Raw genomic sequence first — 26790 nt, forward strand, 5'->3', positions numbered from 1 at the left:
AAGAGTATGACTACTGCTAACAAAACAGTCCACATAAATATCAGTAATGAAAAACTGGAAGCGGTTAATAGCTTCATATTTCTCCGGTCATGCATGAAAAGAGTATGGACGTGCAAGGACGTGTGGATTACCACCAAAGGAAGGTTGATTAAGTAGAAAGAAGAAAAACAGAGATAAGATATTTTGGGTTGAAATATATCTTTAGCAAGGACCAGCGGGTATCGGTAACGGGCCAATCATTTTTCCTGGGACGAGGCTCCATAAATAAAAGCTGTCAATCATCTGTTTCCTTCTTAAGGTTGAAAATGAACCATCAACTGGACAACTGGACGTTTTACAACAGCTCGGAGGAAGACGTCCTTCCTCCCAGAAACAACGTGACCTACGTGGGCTTTTACCTGCACCACCCGTCCACGGCGGCCATCTTCATCGTGTCCTACCTGCTCATCTTCCTGGTGTGCATGGCCGGCAACGGCGTGGTGTGTTTCATCGTGCTGCGTAGCCGCAACATGCGCACCGTCACCAACTTGTTCATCCTCAACCTCGCTGTGAGTGACCTCTTGGTGGGCATTTTCTGCATGCCAACAACGCTGCTGGATAACATTATTACAGGTAAATATTCCATCCATCCATCCATCCATCCATCCATCCATCCATCCATCCATCCATCCATCCATCCATCCATCCTTTTAACAAGTCCATCTTTGCATCGCCCGGGTGCTTACGGCTTTAATTGGAATTGGAATTATTTCCACGACCTTTCTTGTCTCTAATGACCGCCATTTTCAAAAGAAGATCACTAGTGACAATGAGAATTCGTCATTTTCCGCCGTGGCGGACAGGCAACAAGCTCGGCTATCTGATGACAGCGTTTACCTCCCGCGCATCATTTGGATGATTATTCGGCCAATAATGAGAGATTTCATGTGTGTGAGGGGATCACATGAAAGGAAAGGCTGATTGACCGCCATCAGCTTTTGTGCCTCAGGAAGGCAACGTCAACTTAATTTTACTTTGCCTAAATAAATGAATAAAATAAAACCTAACATTATTTGGTTCAAATTACCTCATTCCAAGGAGTGAGGAAGCAGGCTAAGGGAGCAACTCCTTTTTGGCCCCCTTTTTTGGCAAAAAAAAATAAAAATGGTGAAGTGGGTGGATGTGAGGCAAGTGAGCCGTGAGGAAGCAAGTTAAGAGTAAACAGATTTTTTTTGTGTGGGGGCTGTAAAACAAGAAAACAGCAAATGAAAGATTTGTATGGAAGGTGAGACCAACAACCGGCACTTGTAAATACAAACCTCTGTCTTGTCCCTCCTGTCCTGTCCTGTGCTATCTTCAGGGTGGCCCTTTGGAAGCATGGTGTGCAAAATGAGCGGCATGGTGCAGGGCATCTCCGTGTCGGCGTCCGTCTTCACTTTGGTGGCCATCGCCGTGGACAGGTACTATTTCTGGTCAAAACCGGTACTAGCATTTCTAGTACGTGGCGTTCCAAGGGTTGAGAATCAATCCCAAACAGGGTGACACAAACCTCTGGCATCATCGTCACCGCCTCGTAACTAGCATCATCTGGATTGTTCTTGGTTCTTTGTCCGCCTGGACGTGTCCTACTTTCAAGCCCGGTTGCCCCGTCAATCCACATGACAGCAGTTCATCCTTCTTTCTGATTGCCGATGAGTTTCACAGCGGCCACGTCCACGGGCCGACCGACAAGGCCGCCGGTACGATAGCGACAGACGCTTCGTAGTGCCTCTTGTCATTCAGGCCAGCCCGAGGTCGTCTGGTGCCGCTGGAAAGGACGGGAGAGTCTGGAGCGCTTTGAGAGACGGCAGTGTCATCTCGTATGTCTGTCAAGCGCTTCGGATTCAAGCTCTCCTGGGATCGCCTTCTTTGCGAACTTATTTTCAGAAGACCTTGACTTTTAATCACACCATTAGTTTTTTGGGGGGGTGACATGCGTTTATCTCAAATGTGACAAGTCCCTGCACCATTTCATCCCACGGTCGGGATTCTTATTTAACACTGCCATTGACGGCTATAGACGTCAAATATCTCTTTTCACTGGACTCATTCCCTTTTGTTTTCATGCCTCCACAGATTCCGATGCATCGTCTACCCATTCAAACAAAAGCTGACCGTCTCCACCGCCACCCTAATCATCGTCATTATCTGGGTCCTGGCCATATCCATTATGTGCCCGTCGGGCGTGATGCTGCAGGTGACGCAGGAGCAAAGCGTCCAGGTGCTGCTGGGCTACGACAACAAAACGACTCCTTTTTACTGGTGCAGGGAGAACTGGCCCAAACAGGAGATGCGCAAGGTTTACACCACCGTCTTGTTCGCTAACATCTACCTGGCTCCGCTGTCCCTCATCGTCGTGATGTACGCTCGCATCGGCATCACGCTCTTCAAGACCGCCATGCCTACCGGCGGCAAGCCCGGTCACGACAACCGCCACAGCGTCTCCAAGAAGAAGCAGCGTGTGATCAAGATGCTGCTGATCGTCGCCTTGCTCTTCATCCTGTCCTGGCTGCCCCTGTGGACCCTCATGATGCTGAGCGACTACGCCCGGCTCACCGAGCAACAGTACCGCATCGTCAACATCTACATCTACCCCTTCGCCCACTGGCTGGCCTTTTTCAACAGCAGCGTCAACCCCATCATCTACGGATTCTTCAACGAGAACTTCCGCCGGGGTTTCCAGGTGGTGTTCAAGTTCAGCCTGTGCGCGGCTGACGGACAGCGGAAGAAAACGTACTCGCACCGGTTGCAGCCCAACTCGGTGCTGCCGGCCAATAACGCGCAGACTTCCGTTGAGCCCATCTCGCTGAACAGCCTGGACAAAAGCAGCTCTAGGCGGGTGCCTCAGGTTGCGGAGCAGGACTTGGTCCTGGAGGACTTGGAGAAGGGCTCCTGCAGTAGCGGCGGCGTAACAGCCGTGTCAATTTGAAGCGACCCGTGGTTTTTCCGTCCCAGTGCCGATCTCTTCAGGAAGCTACCTCCAAGGAAATGATGACGAGCTGGCGTCGTACCCTGAGAACTCATGAAGGCACCGACCTTCCCAAAAACTTCATGTATAAATGTATAAAGGCAAATCCTCAACAATGTGCAATGCAGATTTCAGAAGCAGGACTAAGTCATTCCCTCTGCCAACTTCATAGCACTTTGCAGGTATGTTTTGTTGTTGGTGGATGCTTACGCTCAAAGCTACTGAAACAGTATCTACTAAAACAAACTAGCCTGCTAAGCTAACAACTGGTGGGAGGATCTAGAAAGATGCTCTTAGAATGGGAACCTCCACCCCACAATAGAAATAATATTATTTTTTCAGACATCTTACTCCATGGACCAAGAAAAAGCATGCTAAGCTAACCAGTCCAAACAAAACCAATTTGGGGTGATCCACAAACATTTCTTCACTTTTCTTTTGACTTTGCTGCATTTCAGAGAGCCGAAAGATCGGACATTCGTAAAATAATTATAGAGAAAGGTGCCCGAACGTATTTTCTGCTCATTTTGGTACTCCAAAGACACTTTGGTAACCAATTATGGCTTTGTTTGTTAGCACTAGCAAAGAACAAAGGACGCATTGCTCCTCGAAACTCATTCAGATCCGCCTCTTATGGCATCATCAGCCTACAAAGCTGAAGCCAATGCTGGAGAAAGCTTTTTATTCAATGGCCACCTTCTTTTATAAGGCCATGGAATAAGATTAAATGGATACATTTTTGATTTTTTTTTAGATCCACCATTAATGTGTTTCATTAATTCATTTGAAATTAAGTACTACAAAAGAGTACTACTTGAATTGATAGAGAAAAAAAAAAGCCTGACTCTTTATAAACTTGATCTTAATATCCTAACAAATGCCTTTTGAATCAGTTGTTCCATTCAATCAAGAATCATTTTCACTAAATATGATTAGTTAATCACAAAAAAGTCTCCAGCTGAATAGACTGAAAGGAAACAATTTGAAATATATTCCCGACAAGATATTTCACATAATACACAGCGAGTTAGCGCTAAACATAACTAAGTAGATGAAGCATGTGGGCGGTCAGCAGGGCCTGAGGATGTCATAACACCTGTAATCCTTTTTTCATCCAGTGTAAACTTAGGTGCTGTGCTGCACAAACTAAACTTGGACAACTCAGCACCCTCAAGCTTTTTTTTCTTGGGTAGGGGGGGCTCTCAATTTTCTGCCTGAGCGATCCTCCACTGCCAGCTTGGTATCTTTGTGTGCAGTGTTCAACACCTCAAATAAGAATTGCTCACCCGCGTTTGTTTCTGCGTCCCCACGTTTTTATCTCACGTCATTTGGTGCACATTCGTGTTTCCATAAGAAAAATGGATCATTAATTTCATGTCAAATTCAATTCAGCTGAAATACAAAAACTATTTATTCATATTATTTAGACTGATTAAACATGTTTTTAAAACATGATCAGTTAAAAGAAAAAGCACAATAAAACAAGATACAAGTAATTCAAAAGGTTGTATTTTGGATGTGATATATTTTTAAGATCTCAAATGTTAAACGTTTGAAATGAAAGGACTGAATCATTATTTTGAACAACATGGGGGCCAAAATATTAGGAACAGCTCCCTGACAATGACTGGACACTAAAGTCCATTAAAAAAACAAAAGAGTGCTTTTTTTTGGGAATGTATTGCATTTTTGTGCCTGTGATGCGACGTAATGAAAAAAATTAAAAAATGTTTTCGGTGTTGTAAACGTGGATGAACGTTTAGAACGTACTTGCGTCAAGTCTGCATGTGGACGTGTAACGTGCGAGTGTGTGTGTGTGTTTGTGTTGAATTAGTGTCATGTAGTATTTGTAGGTGTGTTTTAACGATTTCGGGGCACGATAGTTGCCCTGCTGATTTGTGAAGGGCTACTCATCACATGATCTATAGTTACCTCATTGATTGTCTCGGCGGTTTAGACCGGTGTCTGTTGCTTTATTTGACGGCTGAGTCGAATCAAAACGGTGAAAAACTGCTGTGCCTCCAGATAAAAAGAAACTTTCTCTCGACTTGTCCCAAATGGAACGCAAAGATCCAAGACGTTGCCTATGTCGCTACAAAAAAGGTCTGTCCATTGCACAGGTTACGTTCAATTTATAAAAGGCCTCTCAAAAAGTGCAGTTTTACTATATTCTATAGTATACAGTAAATTGTTGTGGATGCCATGGCACACCTTTGCAATAATCATGCCTCACTAACGTGGCACAGAAATAGACTTATTTGTAGATGAAAAAATAAATATAGAAAAGATAAAAGCAAACAATTCCATCACAAACTTATTGCATGTTTTTGCAATATGCATATTGCATGGGCCAAGATATATTACATAATATATTGTGCAACCCTAAAAAGAAATTTATATATATTATATATAATATATATATATTAGATGTCCCATATATATATATATATATATATATATATATATATATATATATATATATATATATATATATATATATATAATGGGACATCTAATTTATTAATTAATGATGCATTTGTTCATTTGCTTGATTAATTTAATTCCATATTTTATTAACAAATGGCATTTAATTAATTAATTAATTAATTAATGAGCATTTTAAATAAACATTTCCTGATGTATTCATTTTTTTGTGGCACTTTCAGTCCTCCATATTTTGCATGTCCGACCTATCAAAATTTGATTTTAAATCAATTAAAAGTGACAGTAACAATTAGTACATCTTGATTTGAGCTATTGACTTACAAAATGTAGCATCTTGACTTCAGGGGAACAAAACATACAAAAATAAAAGAAACCGAAAATTTTGATGGCTAATGGATTACAATGCGTTACGAAAAAAAAAAAAAATCACAATATACAATAACTGTTAACGTCTTAAGCTACATGAAGCGGTAACAAGGCACTCAAGCTGCGGGCGCGGAAGTTTGTATGTAACAAAAAAAAAAAGGAATATTGTGTCTTATACATTTGACGTTCTTCATGGCAACAAGTCGATCAGTCTAAATCGGATTATCGTGGATTCCCCAATGGAGCCGGTATGGACTGGCTACGCACAATCCCTTGTCTCTGTCATATGCACGTACCAAGAAAAAATATCATTGCGTGTACAATCAAATGTGTGTGAAATTGTGCATATAGATTTCACGTTCTGCCTGCCAAAGGTTGCCTCCTGCTTCAAACTCGTCTAATTGGATTTGAGATTCTCGTGTATGTACAGAGGACTGAATTGCTTGCTATGTTCACTTCATTTTTGTCAATAAAGACTTAAATCGACTCTTTGTTTCAGTTATTCGCGCAAACAATGGGAAACATTGCAGATCTTACCTCAGAATTGCCCCCTGGAATTTCTTGATCAAAGCCACAAGTCACAGTCAGCCATTTTGGTTTCAAACACCATTTTGGTTTTGAAGCCAGGTTCACTTAGCAATATAACATTTAGTAGGTAGGTCTTTCCAAAATAGACTAACAAAAAGAGAAGAGAGTTAAACATTTAGACCACTAGAAACATCTTAAGAAGCCATGTTTGAAAAGACACAGGAAGTCAGCCATTTTGGTTTGAAGCGGCCATTTTGGCTCAGTAGCATTGTCCAGAACATTGAAAGAATTGAGCCCCCATGTCAGGTTCAATTTCAAACATAAGATTCGGTAGGCACATCTATCATAACAAGACCCACAATAGTCTCAAAAGAGACTGGACATCTTTCATTTTAGTTTGACGCAGCCATTTTAGGGACAATTTGGCCATTTCCAAAGAGGAATTTAGATCTGAACACCAACACAGTCTGGTTTTTTTGTGAGTCGGATCTTCACATTTTCTTTCATTTTAGTTTGAAGCAGCCATTTTCGGGACAATTTGGCCATTTCCAAAGAGGAATTTAGATCTGAACACCAACACAGTCTGTTTTGTTTGTGAGTCAGATCTTCAAATTTTCTTTTCTGGTAGGCTTCGTTTTCTGTACAGTTTTTGTTGTTGAATTAACGCTTAACGCTGAATGGAGAAAAAAAAACGTACAAATCAAAGCACATGAGGTAGAAGACAGATTATAAGGAAAAATTGAGAGCTGCTCTCTAGACAGCTGCAGCGCTGTCATGCAAATTGACGCAGCCGCCCAAAAGAGACTTGAGTCAGCCTTTTTTTTTTCATCATTTGCTTCCATCTCAGCACTATTTTGTCTCACTTTGACGTCATTCCCTTAGGCGGAAAAAACAAGCGGAAAAGTATTCCATTGAAACTGCCACAACAATATTCACAAGGGTCTATTTCCTGGGGCAGTCATTAAAAGCTTTTCAATTTGGAGCATTTTTACCACCACCAGCTGCCAGTGACGTCGCTCAAGACGATTTTATAAGTGAAATGACTCAATAGAATTGAGAGTGGGTGAGAAATATTTTCCTTAGTAATGCTATGATGTGCTCGCAATAAACAAAAGGGAGTTTACGTTAAGGAAGCAAAATCGGGCCTTCGTTTGTAGTCCGAAAGGTCAGGGCAAGGACACAATTGATTTGAAAGCTATTCTGCCGCACATGTACACTAAAATGTATTGATGATATAGCCTTAGCATGACATTTTAATTATTGAATGGATATATGTTTCATAGCCATAGGCCACAATCGATTTTCCATTGTTTTTGTGCTGCAATATTCTAACATGGAACGCTACAAAGTAGTTGGAACGAATGTAGCAGGCCGTGCAACGACAACGACGCAAAGATCGGGTCCATAAATGCCTTTGGGGTTGGTACAAATGCGCCCAGCCTTAGTGTTTTATTGAACTGCCCAGTTCATGTAGTCTTTTTCTGGTTGCTTTTCACACTTGAACCCATCAGTCACATTTATGTAAATTAACGCAGTGGCCCCGATGTAATCAGATTGTAACAACACAATTAAAATTAAACTGTATACCCCCCCAAATAACACTAATGTATACTGGAAAAAAAAAATATATATACAAATATATTGCTTTATAATATAATATAATAAAAGTGAAAAGTTAAAAAACTTCCTGGCTTGCACCATCTTTATCACCCCATTCCTCATTTTTGCTGTGAGCCGCCTTGCCTTGCTCACATTGCTGCTGCCTGACAGCTTTGTCTCTTCCCATTTCTCAAGAGGCATCAGCCGCTTCCTCACCCGATTCCCAGTTGCACTCGCTTCTTAGTTTCATTTCATTCATTTTTCCCTTTTCTGAAGAATTGGAAGCAACATCCGTATTCTGCCGTTTTATGGAAATCCACTTTCTCTGCTAATCCCTTTGCACTTTATAAGAAGAGTCCATCTGCTGCTATACAAATACCAGCAGAGGGACGCCATACAACCAAGTGGGACGTCATCTACGGTATTAAAATGGTTTACATAAAACAAGCAGAATAATCCCCCTATATTAGCTCCATCTCTTTTTCCAGCTATACAATTGGGCCATAATGGAGTATTAATTTTATTGCCAGTGAGACGTTCCGTTTGTGTGTTGTGTGCTTTGCAGGCAGTTGCTTAAAACATGAAGAAACAATCACATCATGCAGCAAATTACGCAGCAGGCGCTTTCATTGTCTTAAATTAAGTGAAAGGAACCGACTAAATAAGATATGGGAGATTATTCACCGAATGTGTAAAGCAATTTTATTATTTTTTTTTAAAATTTCACTGCAAAATACACTCGTGGCTAATGATAGAACCAATCATTGCACAAAAACACTGGACGACATTAGCATCGATGCTAGTGCTAATGCTACTTGACTGTCCTGTCGAGTCCGCCTATATTTGTAGGTGGGTGATTTGGGTTGCCATAGTAACTATCAATGTTAGTATCTGTAATTCACAAAGATCCATTATCTTTTATATCCATTGACTAATAAAAAACAAAAAGAGCGGCGAGGCGGCCATGTTGATCCTATTCTTTATTGCTATGTGCTCCCCATTCCAACAAACAGCATCAGTAGTAGTGTACACTTGGATCTACACAAAATACACAAGACAAGCACAATGGAGACATGACAATGCACAGGTTGTATGGATACAGTACTGGAAGGAGGCTCAGGGGTTTTGTCCTGCGCGACTAGCGTCATTACAAAGCTCGGCAGTGACGCGCAGCTAACAAATACACTAGCGGTTAGCGTGAAGCGCTCGCCGGGTCAGTTGCTACAAACAAAAACAGCTGTGAAAAGACAGCCTGGTGACAAACATCTCAAAATTGAGCGTGTATATTTACATCTAATTGTTTGCAAAAAACAATGTCAGTTTCTATTCTAGTACTCTAATAAAAAAAAAATCTTTTAAAAAATTTAAAAATGAGAATCTTACTGGAAAAGTAAAAAAAATGTTATTGCGCAATCAGCACCGCCCTTCAATAAATATGTTTGCACTCAATGCTATCTATATACACGTACTATACATTGTTGTGTTGTGTTTTTATTGCAGTCAGATGCATGGCGTGCTTGTGAGGAAATCCGTTGTTGTTGTTTTCTGGTTTTCTTCGTGTTGTCTTCTTCAGTCATCAAAAACGCCATTTAGATCATTGCTAAAATGTTGGACGTGAGCAAAGCCAAGCTATAAACGGAAGAAATGGGCAGATATAGCGAGACACTACATTTAATTCTAGCATGTATTCAAGTATCAAATATGAATTCTCTGGAAGGACGTTCGGAATGTTCCATTCGTCATTGTTAATCCCCAGAAATTGTGAAAAGGCCCATCCAAATGATCAACATTTGTGATCACATTAGGATGCTAAAGATGTTAGTTCAGGGTAAAGATGGGAGCGACTTGCTCAAGACGCTAATGAAGGTAAAAGATTGGCAGCCGCTTTTGCGCCAATTGTGTTGCGCCACGGTAAATCAAAATCATTTGTAAAATCCACCCATGCTAGGCAGATGCTAAACATGCTAATGTGTAAGTAGAGAATACTTTCGGCAAACGTGTAGCTGTTGTGCGTTGTTTTCATCAAAAATTATTTTCAGTGAGTGAAGCTAAGACAAAGCTAGCTGTGGCTGTAGCTTTGGAAAGTTACAGCTGCTACATCCAGCTAGGTACAAACACATGTTAACAGTTTCATATTAATAAACACTGAGATGGTAAAGGAGAAAATGGATCCAGTTTGTAAATACTAAATCACTATCATGTCATAATTCCATATCACCTTGTACTAAGTATGCCATATGCAGAATTTTGATTTGAATAAAAAGAGCAACTGCCTTTGATGTTCTAGCAACAAGCTATTCACAATAGCAACAATAAATATCATTTTAATATTTATGAAAACAGGTATGATTCGGTTTGTAGGGACTAAATTGAATGTGATATTTTGTTACTTCTCTCAAGAGTAGTTCTTTTTGATTGTTTTATTTTTTTTAAAGGTTCATTGAAGACTTTAAATTATCTTTGATGTCTTATAAGACACACAATAAGTTCTTAAAAGTCCAATTAGTCTCCCAACGTGTGTCCCTTGCTTTTCTCAAAAACTTATCTGTCCTTGATATTTGGGGAAATCGCTTAAGTCTCATTGAAGACTAAATATATATATATTTTTTTTATATAAAAAAAGTCAAATCTATTAGGGTCATTGATGACTAAATTAGCTTTGATGTCCAGAACTATATGTATTTGTACAGTAAACGGCCTTTCCGAGTTGATATTTATTCAAACGCGTATGTTTATCGAGACTAAAAAACACACGGTGGATTTTTGAGGAACTTTGTTGGCTTTGATGATCCGATTTTCATCTCAACATTGTTAGGGTCGTTTCCACATGTTATGACAGCAAGAACTTTACATTAAAGAAAAATAAAGTGAGGTTTCTGTTTGACATCCGGAAAGAGTTTCATTGCTCCTATGTGTGATTTGAATGGTTTTGTGTTTGACAAAAATCCCTTAAAATTTTTGTGCCCTTTGTGAAACAACTGCTCTGGCTTCCTATCTACGACAGCTCGGTAACTCTAAATAACAAAGTGAACCAGCACCTCTTTGTTTGTGTCTTCGATGAGGACGTCGTCGTTGATGTTAGCGGGTGAAGGATGAAGCTGCTGTGTCTGCGTAGTCCCATGAAAAGAAGGCGCCACTTTCATCTCTCCACTTGCGAGTACGTGGTGGGCCACCGGCTGTCGGTGAAGCCGCCACCCGCGGGCCGCTGCCTCCCGTCGTGGGCGGCGTCCCTCGGGTTCCTCCGGGGCGTTGGCGCCGTTTTGGCTTTCTTGGGTGGGGCAGGCGTGGTGACCAGTCTCGACCGGCCGGCGTTTTGTTGTTGTTTCCCGTTGTTTAGCGGCTGTTTCCGACCACTTTGTTGCTGTTTCCCGCCATTTGGCTGCGCTTTCCCGCCATTTGGCTGCGCTTTCCCGCCATTTGGCTGCGCTTTCCCGCCATTTGGCTGCGCTTTCCCGCCGTTTGACTGTGCTTTCCCGCCGTTTGGCTGCGCTTTCCCGCCATTTTGTTGCTGTTTGCCACCATTTTCCTGTGGCTTATTGCCATTTTGTTGCCGTCTGCTGGCATTTTGTTGTTGTTTGGCGGCGCGTGTGGCATTGGCCATCAGCGTCTCCAGCAACTGAGAGGCAGAACCGAAGCGTACGTGGTCCTCTGGCTCGGAGAAAAAAGTGCCCCCTGTCGCCCGTTTGCTGCATGACTCGCAGCAGAGTTTGTTGTAGCCCGGGATGGAGCAGTAGCGAGCCAAAACCTCCATCTGGCAGAAGATGGATTTGTCTCCGTGGCAGGGCTCGTCTGAAAAATCAAAGGGCGTCAACGTATGAGAGCAAAGCAACGAGCTTCAAAGAGAGGATCGATCACTTGTTCTGGCCAAAACACGGACACCCGGTTTACTGATGTTCATAAAAACACATACGTTAGATTGGCTCAATCGTCTTTGAGATCTTTGAAAATACGTTAATTCAGCTGCTTCTGATGGATACAAAAACACATTTACTATTTAGTCATTGAAGATGATAAATTATCCAGTGTTTATGAAACATTCCGTTTGTTTAAAAAAACAACAACCCTACACTTACTGACGAAATTTTCTCTGATGTGTCCAAACTGTGTGTTGAGTTCATTGATGACTACTGTGGAATGGGAGATGAAAGACTCCAGTTGCCCTCTGGTGACCCAGTGCAGAATAAGTGGTGCAGAAAATGTCTGCCTAGATAAGATACTTTTCAAACCGTCAGCGTGGCCCAGAATGCCCGTCAGAGACGAGCTCGTCCTGGCCGGTCCGTTAATGCATTCGACTGCCATAGCAACTTGGATGAACAGTAGTTACATTTATAATTAAAACACAATCAAATATATACAATTAGATCGCTTTGGATTCTGCTTCATAAAAAAAAAAAAAAAAAAAAAAAAAAAACCCTACCTTGATCACATACTGTTTAAAACATTACACACAGTTGCTTTAAAATTGGTTTTCGTTCCGAAGAGATGTTTTGACAAACACGCACGCATTTCTTGACTAAATTTACATTTGATGTAAATTTCTCCTCACCGTGGCATGGTCCAGGCCGGCATATGCGCACGTTCTCCGGCTTGTCTCCGCCGCAATGGTCTCCAATTCGGCAGGTGACCAGTCGCCTCTCCGTGCCCTCGCCGCAAGTGACGGAGCACTGCGCAACAAGTGGAGATTTGCGATCAGTCGGTCTTCATAACCCAGAAAATCCTCTTTGTTATAATGCCCTTACATGTTGAGGTGGGTATCCTCAAAACATAAAAACTCACCTCTTACGGCAAAAAAAAAAAAAAATTGAAAATAAAAGCCTCGAGGATAGCTTTTCAGATTTCCCACTTCTTTGTCATCATGCCAACATGTGATGATGAAACCATAAATCCCCCCCCCCCCCCGAGTTTTTTGCTTGAAAAACTGACAGAAACACAAACACCAAATCATGTGATGCCTCAAATTAAAGGCTTTCACGATGGATAATTAATTTGTTAATTTGTTTGCATCTTTCCTACTCTTAATCCCAATAAAACGTTTTCCATGTGTGACAGCCTGTCGTCTTAGTTTTCCGAATGTTTGAAGATTACAAGCTGTGAGCTGCAACTTGTGCAGATGAGCCACACATCGCCTGAGAGGAAATTTGACGCTGCCAAATTAGCAAAGAATATCAGGCAAGTATTAGATTGACAAATATCAAACACATTAAATCAGTTCTTGAATGCAATGATAATAAATCATTTAAAGGAGTAAAATCCCTTTTACCTCGGACCAGGCTCCCGTCCTCCAGTGCGAGGGGCAAGCCAGACGGTTGCAGGGCCTGCGAGTGTCGGGCCGGTCGCCGCTGCAGTACTTGCTGTGCACCGAGCGGTTGGCGGCGTCGTGCAGCAGCTGGACGCAGCGCACCGTGCGCACCTGGAAGCCCAGGCTGCCGCACGTGCGCGTGCAATGTTCCCATTCATCCGAGATCCACCTGCGAAAAAATGGGGAGGCTCACGCGGGACACTTCTCTTCCTTTATGTTAGCTTAGCTTGTTTTAGTATAGTTTAATTTAACTTAGTTTAGCTTATTTTTCATCATAGCTTATCTTCGTTATCTTATTTTACCTGGGCTTATTTAAAAGCAATTTATTTGAGTTCAGAATTAGTCAATATGACCTTATGTGATGACAATGTTTCCTCCTGCAATTTATTATAAACCAAGTCGAGTCATCAAATTAAAGGCCTTGATGAGGGCTCGGCACCATTGCAATTAACCTGTCAACATGTGTCGATGTGAAATGAAAATAAAACTAGAAAAAAACACACTCACTGGGGTTGCGTGCAGTCCTGCAGGTTGCACATGCGTCTTATGGGTTTGGGCTTTTTGCCGACGTCACAGTAGCCCCTGTGGATCATCTTGGTGTCGCCTTTCTTCCGGCAGCCGTACTTGGTGTATTGGTAGCCTCGAGTAACGACGAAAAACAAATATTCAACGATAGTGTCAAATTCATTATGTACATGCTGTGTGAAATGCAAATGAACGGTGCTAGCAGATTGTCTTTCAAATGCGTTCTTTACCTCCGGCGCAGGGCTTCGAGCAAGGAGACCAGCTCTTGAGAGCCCACTCATACGTGTCCTCCTGGATCACATTGTTGTTGTTGACGGGCACCGAGTCTTCGTGGATAATGTACTTGTACATCAGAGTGGACCGCGTGTCGTTTTCTTTGGGTATGATCTGGCACACAGGAAGAGAATATCACGAATAGCCAAGAAAGCCTATGTTCAATCGTATGTGTCGTCTTCTTTGTGTATGTCGAGCAAGAAACTACTGACTAAATACAGAGGGGGCCAGCTTTGGTATTTAAATCAATTTTGTTTTGAGTCATAGTCGCTGGATCTTGCTTAATAGCAAAGCACTATTACTTTCCACTTCCAGATATTAGCAAATGACTTTTCTTTGCAGTTATCAAGCAAATGATCCTGTGCCAGTTCTCTTTGTCACGTTTAAATAGAAGCGTCTCACCAATGCGTGTAATTAAGCAGCATTCAATATTCTATTAAAGCATCTCTTTTGAAACTAGCATCATTTGTAATATTGAGTGACACGAAGCGCTTTGTCATTCAAACAAATGTACCTTTGAAAAGCGATATTTGGGATATAAAAGGACGTCTTTTGAATTCGCAAGGCTGATGGTGAGTCGGATGGATTCAAATGAATTTAAAACGCAACAATGACAAGCCTCTCTATTTCTATATACCAGTGCTTCTCAATTATTTTCTGTTACGCCCCCCCCCTAGCAAGAAGAAAACTATTCGCGCCCCCCCTCCCCACCGTGACTATCCTAACTTGTCTTGTAAGTCGTAAAATGTTGCACTGTCGCAAACGTGACAGAAGTAACAATGAGAGCGCCACTGCCCCCTGCTGTAGTAAACGCGCAATTACACTTTATTCTAGTACTGCCAAAAAAAAAAGCCTGTTCCCCAGGGTCACACGCGCCCCCCCAGGAATAGCACCGCGCCCCCCAAGGGGGGCGCGCCCCACTATTTGAGAAGCACTGCTATATACCAAAGTTGGATTTCCTTTTTGAGTGCGTCTACTTATGATACACACCGAGGACATTTCTGGGAGATTCCAATTAATTTGTCATAAATGTTCTTCTCATTCATTTCTTTTTGGATTCATTTTAGGGCAGGACCAATAAATGCTTTTCAGTTAGATGCGTTTACACTCCAACAGACTTTAAGTCATGGCTCAGAATTCATTCACGTGTTTTGTTAATATTTTTATTTGGTGCTGTGCTGTGACCTTTTCTCATGCTTTTGATTTATTAAGTTTGGGAATCGCTGGAATATAGTTTGACTTTTTTTTTTTTACATTCTACAATATGAATTCACATTAAACATGTGAAGACCTTATATTATGCACTAGTGGTGCACTGCACTCCTGCGGGGTCCCACAAGGGTCCGTACTGGGACCCTATTAGGTTCACCATGCTAATCCAGACATGAAACCGACGTGAAATATTAAAGCCATGGTCAGTTGGCAACATGACATTTGTCTATCTGCAAAAAAAATACTTTTCAAGCACCATTTTAGATGAGAAATACAAAACCTTTAAGTTGCCCATGACTGTAATTATTGTCATTGTGTGCGCTTTAGGGCACAAGAACATATGCAGTACAATTAAGTTATCAAGTACGATGTGTGTCAAATATTTGGTGATTGGCCCATTTGCAGACTGGATTCAATTGAACACATTTGACAGAACGATAGCTGTAATTTCGACAGGGAAATTGCGTCTCGTCTCATCTTGATTGCTTATTGAAAAGTGCGCCGCTGAAATCAGTGTTGATATGAGGGAAAGATTGATGCCCACAATGTTTTCTTAAATGAAGTTTGTTTCCGTTACGCAGAAACCTTTTATTTCCAAATATGCTCAATTTGATGTATTTTTTTTTATCTGTCCCCACGTTTGTGTTTACATATTACTAAGTGCTCTTCCCTCAGAGTTTTCAAAAAACATCTCTCCAATTTTCAATTCAGACCGGAGCCGCTGCTCCCCTGTGTCGAGACGACCCAGACGAGGTGGCATCCGATTAGAATGCCCCTTTCGGGTTACTCTTTTATGAATTGCTGATTTTCACCGTCCACTTTGCTCTTATCGGTGAACTTTGAACCCGTCGGTTTTAAATGATCTAAGCTCGTAGGGGTTACCCAACACTGCTGCTGCAAAAAAAGGAAGCGCTTGCGTAGACCCCCAAGTGTCTCCTTGACAGACACGCACAGACGTAACAAATTCCTCCTTACCAGAACCACCACGGGGTCGTGCAGGGGTCCGTCGGTGTGTAGCGTTTCCACGTCTTCCTCGATGTTGTAGTGCCACTCCACGCCCAAATCGATGAAGGTCCTGGACTTGAGCTCCTCTCCTTTGCCGTTGAGGATGTAGTGGCCCGTCGCCTGGTTCTTGATTGCTGCAATTGGCCATTTTGTTATGAATCAAGGAGAAGCGGCTCCACAAAGAGCGTGGATTTTGCTCCGGCAGCGCTTGCGACACAGCGATTGCAAAGTAACGTCAAACAGAGGCTGGATTTAATTTGCCGGTTCAATTTGAGGTGCAAACAAGACCGTTAAAGCAATTTTTTATCTGGACTACTGGAGGACAAATAGCACCGCACAGTTTTTAAACAATGATGTCTGCCATCTAGTGGTGAACGCGGATATTACAATTTAAAACTAGACAGGGGGGGGTAGGGATGGCGCCAGCCTATAAATAGCAAAAATCCAAATCTAAATAACACGGCCATTTTAAATGAATTGGGCGCAGGGGGGGGAGGGGGCGAGTATTTTATATAAATGTGATTATTAAAAAAAAAAAAAATCACAACAGATAAACTTCCAATACTACTACTATTTCCAAGCTTCTTGTAGCGTCTATCAATGTCGACGGTAAGACCGCCTCAACGCTAATATGTGATTTGATATTCCGTGAAAGCCCAACACCAAAGAGTGGCACAAACAATCATCTGCCGCAGCACCGCATTTTAATGAAGACAATTTTCCTTGGAAATAACAAAACTGTGAAGGCTCGGGACACACGCGAGCTGTCATCACTCCCCTGCCGGCACGAAAGCGACAAGATGCAAGGGACGCTTTGGCTTTTCAACAGCAACTTAGTTTGAATTTCTTTTTCACATTCTCCATCAGCAACATTTCACAACACCTAACCAAACTCAAATCCCAAAACCTGGATCCATCAAAAAATCTCCTTACAATCACTGTGGTTTGAAAATTCCTTTCTCGTCCACTGCCATTTTGATTTGAATTCCGTCAATCGGTCAGATCTACGCGAATCGACTCAACATAAACGCGGTGGAGCTATTTCGATGGCTGAGTGTTTTTGTCTGCGGCTATTCTAAGCCATAGTGTCTTTAATCGCATTAATGTTCCATAATGCATGGACGGTGGAGTGCCAAGAAATAAATTATGCAAGGCTTCATGCAGAATAGATGAATGTTTTTCATTTGTATATACGTTACGATTAGCATCGTAACGGCAACAAGGGAGACGACGTCCGTTAGCCGCCTCCCAGTCGCGTAGCGATGTCACACTTACCAAGAATTTGAGGGGAGGCCTCATGTTCTTGGATGATGACATGTCTAGCTCCAGGAGGAATGAGAAACATCTTAAGGTAGCCTTTGGCGCCCCCAAAAAAATAAAAAAGGGAAGAAACAAAAAGAGAAACACAGACAGAAGACGCGTAAGATAAGCAGAAAGGACGCAGGGTTTGCAAGGGTGGACATCCCGCACGCTTGGCTCTACAAAGCAGCCCCGAGAACAAGAATTTCATTTTAAGAGGTTTTCATTCACACGTACGGACGCTTGGAATACCAAAGGAGGTCTTTGTTACCTCTGCCAAGGCGATTTGGTTTGTTTGGCAAGCTCAATGTGGACTGTGAGGATGCTCCTCTTATTTTTTAAATGTGGATTATTTCTAGTGGTTTGGTTTATTTCTTAGCACATTTTAATTCCACTGCTTTGTTTGTGGTTTATGTTTTTTATTTTTGTTTTATTTATAAAAGCTAGCGGAAATTGTGAACATTTGAAATTGTTGGGGCTTTACATTTTGTCCAAGGCATTCCTTGTGAAAGGAATCCTATTGCTTTCTAAAATTTGGAGGTGAAAAATGTTTTAGCCTTGGCAGATATTCAGTTGCTGTGCGAATGAAAACCAAACAACAACCCGAGCAAAAACAAAAAAAAAAAACATCAACGTGTTTAGTAGACTAGCGGGCAGCAAAGTCTGGCAGGGATGTCCACCGTTCTTACAAACCTCCCGTGACTCACCGATGACATTTCTAAACTCTTCGCTCTCATTTAAAAAGACATTGCGAGCTCCTTTGGGCAACGAGAAGGCTCCTCTGGTTTTCCCTTTTGGAACGAAACAAAGCTGTTAGTTTGTTTGCAGGCGTCGGATCGGATCACATGGGATCAGATCAGCAAAGCGGGTGGGACTTCACGCTGGATGCGAATGGAATTTAGTTTGAGGGCGGAAGAACCCTGTGGGGGGTTGTAATTGCTTGACCCCCTCGACATTGGCGGAGGGGGTCACACGACACGGACGGCGTGAAGCTCCGAGAGGCTATTACGGATGCGGTTGGCTTCGGCAAGGTTACGACAGGTGGCACGGCTGCAGGGACAACACGGCCTGCAATCCTACTTTGGATCCAGCTGCAGGGTCGGAAAGGCAGGGGGGGGGGGGGGGGGGGGCAGGGGGTTGAGTTGTGAGGTGGGTTTCATTTAAAAAAAAAAAAAAACACACACACACATCCAGGGTGAATATCCAGTTTAAATTCAAATCCAGTGGAACCATCAAAGTCGTTTGTTGCAGTCAAAAAACTTTTACTAACTAAGGGAGACTTTTCTGATTTTAAAAATAAAATCAATTTGAGTGAACTTGAGCGAATTTGATGACTCAGCATTTGCCAAGATGCTGGTTCATTTTTGAAACCTCAATGATTTGGCACCATCTTGTGGCATCTTTGTCTAAAGGAACCATGCTGGAATGAATTGAGGGGCTTCAAAAGCGGTATCGGTACTCGGTATCGGTGAGTAACGACGATCAGTCCGGGAAAGAAGTGTTATCAAAGCTCCATCTTGTGGCATGTTTGCGCCAAGGAGTGATGTTGAAGTACGTTAAGGAGCTTCCTTTAGACAAAAATAGTGCTTTGCCACCATCTTTGGGTGTTAGACTTTGGAGATTCCACTGTAATTGCTTCACAAAATGGCCGACACCATCGCACTAGATTGCCTGTAATGGTCTGCCGGGGATGTCTACGGGATGCTGTACACACACGCACACACACGCACACACACACACTCACACACACACAGACACACACACAGAGGGTTAAGTTAGCGTGGCACCGGAAATAATCACATGAAGTGGACAAACGTGTATTGACCACAAGCCTACGTGGTTCATTATTAGCAGCAGAAAGTAGCAACAAGGGTAAGTGTTAGCGGTCTGCGCTACAATCTGGACGGCTACAACGATGGATACTTGCACAGTGTGTTTTCCAACAAATGGCTTTCTTTTTGGGCTCTCTTGTTTAACGCTTTCCCTGTTAAAAGATGTTAGATGATGTTAAGAATGAATCATTTCATGATCAAAAAAATAAATAAAAATGAAAGAGGGAGGTCTTTGACCCAATATTAACTGTGTGCCATCATGTCGATTTTTGGTGTGGAATTATTTGGGTGAAAAACTTTTAAAACATGCAGTTGGATGACAAGTTGCAATTTTAAATTGTTTTATACTTGCGTAACATGTTTTCTTTTCAGTTTGATTTAAAGTATAAGACATTTTCATCACAATTGCGAGTATCGATACTTAGTATCGGCCAGTATCGGGGGAAAAAAAGGATTCAGTTTCTTTCTATTATGTATCGTGAATGCCTGACGAGATGAGTCATCACATGGCAGACATTTTTAAAATGGCCGAAAATACCTTTGCTGTGACTGCGATTTCTATTGCGCAAGCTGATGATACAACGTTAACTATTTCACCGATATAAAGTCTTAATGTTATGCGCTGAGCTCAAAATGAAGGAGGGCAAACTCCAACGAACGATTACAGGTATTAAATATATTTCCGGAGACTTTGGTGGTGGGTGTCACATAGTGTGCCTGGTGAGTGGAGATAACCTGAGAGAAGACACTTCAATTAAAACCAAAGCATAGAAGTCAGTGCATAATGGGATTTTGTTTACAAAAAAAAAAAAGAAAGAAAGTGGGACTTAATTACGTCTTCAGTAATTAACAAGCTTCTTATTCCTGACGATTTTGACAGCCGAGTCGCTTAGTTTATCGGCTGTCAACGTTCGGATTCATAAAACACCCAAACTACTCACCCTTTTGAAAACGCCTGACAGACACAGATCGGGGGGGAAAAAAAAGACGGATCGCTCACTTGGTGCAATTTTAAGTTATGTGTATTAAAAAAAAAAAAAAGAAAAAAAAGAAAGTTAGCTGTTAGTGCAGGCGTGGCAGGAGTATTTTTTGGCTTACCGGCTTTCTTGGGAGTCCGGGTGAAGGTTCCTTTGACGGTGCGACAGTGGGAGTTGTCTCCTCCGCAAACGCCGCACTTGTCGTCAACTTTGTTGGAGCCGATTTCACGGTCGCAGCCGACTTTCTAAAGATTGAAGTATATAGTTGAATAATGGGGGAAAAAAAAGATTTTTGGTCACAGGTCTTACCACACACTCGCCGCGGATGCAGACACTGTAGGCCTCCTTGTAGGAGCATCGCGTGCCGTCATGCACCAGCTGCTTCATGTAGGCCACGTCGCCCGTTTCCTTGGACTGACAGTACAAATGGCATCTCTTGTTGGCTACAAGAATCAAGGCCAGAGGGATTAGTCGACTTGTTTTCAATTTGAAAGAAATTTCCAATTATTGCGTTTGTGGTGTCTCGCTGGCTGGTTGCATTCAATTAAGTATTTTTTGGTCATATTGATTATTTCTTGTCGTGTTTATTTCTCTTGGGCTAAATGAAAGTTGTCAAGAATAACGAGCGAGGAATAATTGGACCTGTCCAGCAAATCTATTTTTTTTTTCTCTTGTAGATTATTTTTTCCTTAAAACACTTATTTTTTTATCATGTGTATTATTCCTAGTTGTTTATTTTTTCCTCAATTATCAATCAATCAATTATGATCAACTGCAAAAAGGGGACAATCACAATTGCGTAAATCATCAATGGCGTTTTTCTCAGCTGTTTATTCCTATTGTGCAAAGAGACACTCACCCAAGAGCCCTTTTCTTGTCCAACACATGCAAATGTGACATTTTCAGCGCCTTTGGGGCGGCAGTTGGCAGTGTCACCACACCTTGACGAAAGGGCGCCTTGACCCCGAGTCAACCAAATATACACTCGCCCCCCCTCCCTCCCTCCCTCCCCCACTGGGAACCCAGCGAGCGATGCATCAGCGGCGGCGGCGGCCCGACTCACCGTCGGGATGCTCGTAGGGCAGCCAATGATGCTTGGCACTTTGGAACTCAAAGTGGGAGTTGCGGAGTTGACACTGTTGCGCTCGAAAGTCCTCAAAATGCTTAGGGCAGTCGTCTGTGTTGCACAGCTGGTACTCAAAGTTGACCCCAGGGCAGTCCTGGCCGCCATTGAGGGGACTTCAGGCGGGCAAAGAAGGGACATTTGATAGTTAGCTTGTGGCTATCGTCATCGAACGTTAGCTCTCCCCCGTCTAAGAATAGAGAAGACAGATTTAGCCTTCAAGTTATGCTAATATGTGACGCGACCTTCTGGCTACCTTTGCTTTTAGTGGACACCTTTGTTCCATTCCGAGGCTTCAATATATGAGCGCACTTAATCACAGTATTTTCACTGCAAATATTCTCCTCCTATTATACCATCGTCTTTACTTTAAGCATATGTCACAATGAATTCTTCAACTTTTTCTTGATAATCTTTTCTTATTGAATATTCAGTTGCACTAATATCAGTATTGAAATCTATGACTAATATTGAAATATTTCAGGATAACACATATGCAAGGATGTCAATATTAGATCTAATAATTCAATTGATATATTCATGGTGCAAGAATATACATTATATAGAGTTTACGTATTTTTAATTGCTTGATATTATAATTCGTGATTTTTCACGATGTTTAACTTAAATGCTAAATGCAAGAATTTTTTTTTAAAAAAAAGAAAAGACTGCTAGTGCCAGAAGAAAGCCAGGCACTTTCAATTGTTTTGAAAAGTCACATTTGTATAATATTTAAAATATTTATGGCAACTAGCATTTTAGCCTACAGCGACCATTTGTGGATTTTTATAAAGTGATTTGGTTGTCACCTTTCCTAATTAAATTTAAACGGTAAATGGACTGAACTTATACAGCACTTTATCTACAGTTCACCAAATGGCGCTTCACAAAACAAGAATGGAAGAGACAAATGTCAGCGTGTAATAGTTACGTGGGTTGGTTGCACTGTCGCGTCCGGAGGCGGACGCCGGTCCCGCAGGAGCGCGAGCAGGAGCCATGTTTACCCCACAGGCCCCAGGCGCCGTCTTGCTTCACCTGGCTGGGATTCTTCCACATGCAGTGACCCTTGTAGCACCACTAGAGGGCGCACGACGTGGCAGGTGAACACAGAAAACGCTTCAGTATTGGGAGACGCTGCTGTTTTGGTTAGCAAAAGCCCCGATGGAAACGTTTTAAAAAAAAAAAAGAAGACATCTATTTGCAGGAATTGTTTGTTGTTCCAAAATACTGGCTTGGTGGGGCTGTCGGAAATGTCTTGAAAATTCAGCCGATGAAAAGACTCGGGGCCGAAACCACACAGGAAGTCTATTTGAGTTTGAAGCGCTCCAGTAAGACACATTCTTTGATTTAAATACGAAATAATGCAAGTTGGTCAGTAAAAGTCAACTGGGAGCGGCATTAAACGGATTGATATGAGATAGACCTACTTTGCCAGGCGCACATTCGGTTCCGTCGAGGGGCGGGCCTTTCTTGGTCTTGCAGAAGTAAGGGTTGTCGGGGTGACTGCACCACAGCTGCTTGCACGGGTCGAACGTGCGGAACTGAAAGACATGCAATCAAAGTTTTTTTTTTATTTTGTGTTCATTTGAGAAGCTTTAAAATGACGCAAGCTCCGGATGAATGGAGGAGAGCGGACGTATCGCGGCGGCCCGAGTATCACTGAGCGTTTCGTCGAAGCAGGAGTGGATTTAAAGAGGCTCATCAGTAACCTCGGCGGAAGAGGATTAGAGGACATCGTGGGGTGGCAGGGCGGGGGGGGAAAAAAAACCAACACTCGGAAATGTTGCCGTAGACAACCGAGTGCGGTGTGCTTACTTTGCATTTCATCTCAGGGAACAGCCAAATGGTGTCACATGACCTGTCAAGCGTGTAATGGAAGGGAGGGGACTGCTTCAAGTCGATATTACGTCGCAGAGGATTGTGCTTCGGAGAGATAAATATTGTTTATATGACTGCAATTATCAGCCGACAATGTAGCAGCAGCAGGCAATGATTGCTGAGCAGAATGGGAAATAAAACAGCTGTTTATGAAGTGGACCCCGCCATAATGAACGAATATAAATACAATCACGTCATAGTACAGCTTGGACTGGTTGCTAAACAAAAAAATACAACAAAAGATATATTTTATGCACGACTAATCATTTTTGCTTTCGTGATGCCTTCTCATACATCTTAAACAATCGTTCAATAAAATACCAGCAACAGTAACAAAAATGTGCTTTTGATGGCAAAACAATATATTTACAGCAAATCAACAGTGTAACAATTTGACAAAATGTACAAACTATATGCATGCTACTCAGAAGTAGTCGTAATTATTTAATTAATTGCGTGGGTGTAAGTAAGTACATTACAAAGTGCTCCGGTATCAATTGAGGGGTGCGAGTCCACGGCACCGAATCGCTCTGCCTGGTGGGCCTCGGTGGCCTCTGCGGTGTCTGGCGAGGAAAGGAGGCGTGCGGAGGAGGGGTGGCAAAGGAAAAGAGCAAACGTCGCCTCACGGCCCCGTTTCCCTCCAGTCATGCATTGCCCTCATTGCAGCAGACTTCTCGCGGCCAGGATGAAATATAAATTTAATTCAAATGCCAATTTTTCTCATTTAATGTAGGGTCTTTGTATATTATTAGGATAAGTAATTTCAATGCAATATTCTCAAATACACTGCTCTTTAATTTTAAATGGATTAATCGTTCGCCATTTTATTCTATTTCATTAGGATATGCTATTTGGTATCGAGCAGCCGGGCCATCCTTTCCCCGAGTGAACTCTTCCATTGCAATCATCACGTTTTGTTCTCGCACACTTTGCCATCACAACAAAATAAACAAGACCCCTAACAACACGTTCTCTTCAATAGGACTTGAAATGAACAACTAATTGCCAGGCGAGACTCGCGCGATCAGTGCACAAACAAACACAGTCAAAGCTCACCGGGGGGGCGCTTTGGCTAACTCACCGAGGTGCAGATCTTGTAGCCTACGCCAAAGTCGAAGCGGCACTGCTCGTCCATGGAATAGTTGATCCCGGGCAGCTCGGGGAGCTGCGGCCAGTCGTGCTTGAAGGGGTCATCCAGCAGGCAGTCGTACGTGCTGGTGAGGAGACAAAAGGTTCACTCGCGTAGGTCTCATGAATACAAAACGCGAACATAGCGGTCAACCTGCTGACGGCTACATGCAAAATGTCAACATGTCTGCTCATACACAAAGTGTACACACCCTACTCCAATTTCAGGTTTGAATCATTTCAAATAAAAAATAACAACCGAGATACGTAATGCAGACCTGTCTCACTACAGACAGACTATTGCCAAGTAACGTCCAAACAATTTATTATTCATATATAATCTATAGGCAGACCTGGCCTATTCAGTGACAAGCAGTCAGTTGGCCGGCTGCTAACTAGCTAAACAGTTAGCCACTAGTCTATGAGTGTCACGTGTCAAAGCGGCTGAGAATTTGCTTGTTTCACTATTTGTGTTCAAATATCCATTGCTTAAAAGGGAAATAAAACCTGTGACTACTGATGTTAACCGTTAGCATGTCAATAGCCTTTTCCGCTACACATTAGCATGATGCTAGTGAGGGCTGTTCTTATGACACAACAGTTTAGTTGTTTTAAAGCGACGTGTGATTCTCTGTTGTCTGTTTGTACATCTTAAGACATTTCATTAAAAGTTTGGAAGAAAGAAAAATTGTAGTTCTATCTATTAAATGTGACCTTTGCGGTCCTTGGATTAACGTCTCGAACCGACGCCTGCGTTTGTGTGTCTGCGGTATGGCTCGGGCAGATTGTGGCGGCATTAAAAACCCATCTGGCTGGTTCATTCCTTTGTGTCACGGTTGACTTGAAAATTCTAACCTGGCACGTGTGAAATTGGATGGAAAGACGCAAGACATGTGCTCTTGCCAACAGAGCAGGACAGCATCGTTCCCGCACTTGGAAGCCTTCTCATTGAGCAGGCGCAGCAGTCGATACACGTGCGCGTTGCCGAGCACCGGCGACTGATTGTTTTACGGCCGGATGGAGATCTGAACGCGGGGTGTGCGTTTGCATCAATCCCCGCCACGCTTGAGATGTTGCCTATTTTTTTTTCCCCAATGGCTGCCGCATGCCTCTATCAATCTGTCCGTTCACAGCTAAGTGGCCCTCTGTCATTTCTCATCCTTGCAAAAAATGGAAACGCTCCTGTTCGTTCACATAAAAAAAAGAAAAAAAAAAAAAAAGAAAAGCCAAACACTTGCCCTCGCCATTCATAAAGGTGACAAACAAAAACACGCCTGTTCATTTGCACATTTACAAATGTGAATGTAACTTTTTTTCCTTCATGGCAAAAAAAAAAACCCCAACAACAAATTGATGAGTTGTCGCCCCTCTAATTCGTATTTACAAAACATGAAAGTTTTTGCCCGGCCACTCGCAATTCACATACGGTTGCAAACCAAATCGAAGCTAAAGTCTCCAAAAGTGAACTTTCCTGTTGTTTGAAGTGCAGTGAGACATCTTCAGAAGAAAAAAAAAAAAAAAAAGTCTGTCAGTGAAAGCGAGTTCAGGCAAACTGATCTAACTTTGATTGGATTTGACGGAGGCTCCCGGATGAGGAGCGTCATCACGACAGCACCCCTTTGCAGAAATCCATTACATATAATTGACAGAACATCTGACTCAGAATGGGGGACAAAAAAAAAAAACGTCTCAAATGGAGACAGAATAATTGCCGGAGCGACAATGCTCGACATACTGGATGTATCGCTTGAGTTCTTGCCCGCTGCACATCGACCAGTGGTAGCGGTGGAAAGCCGCCTGGACCAGAGGAGCCATCACGCTGCCCATCGTCGTCTCGTCCCCGCAACGGTTACCTTGGCCGTCGTGCTCCATGCCCAACCTGCGCACACACACACACACACGCACACACACGCACACACACGCACACACACGCACACACACGTACACACACGTATGCCATTTGGTTGGTACACCGCATTTTCTTCCAACTCTGTATTCTCATTACAGTCCTCTGTCGCACACCTCACAATTTTCCAAAACATCTCTGACAGACTTGAGGTTGTTCAATTTTCTTATTATTGACGTTTGGGGGAAAACAACATTCCCCCATCTTTGAACACAAACACATTTCATATTAACTTTTGGCCAAGTGTTGTGTGCAATCTGCTTCGGGGACAGCAGAGAAAAAGATAATGACGACTCATACGATTGATTTGTTCCAAAAGCATTCTCAGAAATGGCAACAAATGAAACCAATGAAAGTTATGCCTCGAAAAAAGCTCATACGGACGCGCTCGTTCTGCATCGTTGGTCAG

The 26790-nt window shown here is 42.5% G+C and overlaps 2 protein-coding genes across 2 annotated transcripts; one reads left to right on the forward strand and one right to left on the reverse strand.

Moving 5' to 3' along the window:
- The first annotated feature begins 293 nt into the window (after positions 1-293).
- Positions 294-5332, forward strand: LOC133149705 (neuropeptide FF receptor 2-like). Its single transcript, XM_061271918.1, has 3 exons — positions 294-612; positions 1340-1439; positions 2095-5332. The coding sequence occupies exons 1-3, from the start codon at positions 306-308 to the stop codon at positions 2945-2947; spliced, it is 1260 nt and encodes a 419-aa protein (XP_061127902.1). The 5' UTR covers positions 294-305; the 3' UTR covers positions 2948-5332.
- A 3555-nt stretch (positions 5333-8887) lies between these two features.
- Positions 8888-26347, reverse strand: LOC133149704 (A disintegrin and metalloproteinase with thrombospondin motifs 3-like). Its single transcript, XM_061271917.1, has 13 exons — positions 26211-26347; positions 24429-24561; positions 22897-23010; positions 22401-22546; positions 21410-21585; positions 20656-20789; positions 20468-20591; positions 16209-16372; positions 13979-14135; positions 13731-13863; positions 13185-13392; positions 12471-12588; positions 8888-11713 (listed from the first exon to the last, which is right to left on the reverse strand). The coding sequence occupies exons 1-13, from the start codon at positions 26345-26347 to the stop codon at positions 11064-11066; spliced, it is 2394 nt and encodes a 797-aa protein (XP_061127901.1). The 3' UTR covers positions 8888-11063.
- Positions 26348-26790: the final 443 nt, after the last annotated feature.

The sequence above is a fragment of the Syngnathus typhle genome, unplaced genomic scaffold, assembly GCF_033458585.1.
Source record: "Syngnathus typhle isolate RoL2023-S1 ecotype Sweden unplaced genomic scaffold, RoL_Styp_1.0 HiC_scaffold_436, whole genome shotgun sequence".
NCBI classification, from domain to species: Eukaryota; Metazoa; Chordata; class Actinopteri; order Syngnathiformes; family Syngnathidae; genus Syngnathus; species Syngnathus typhle.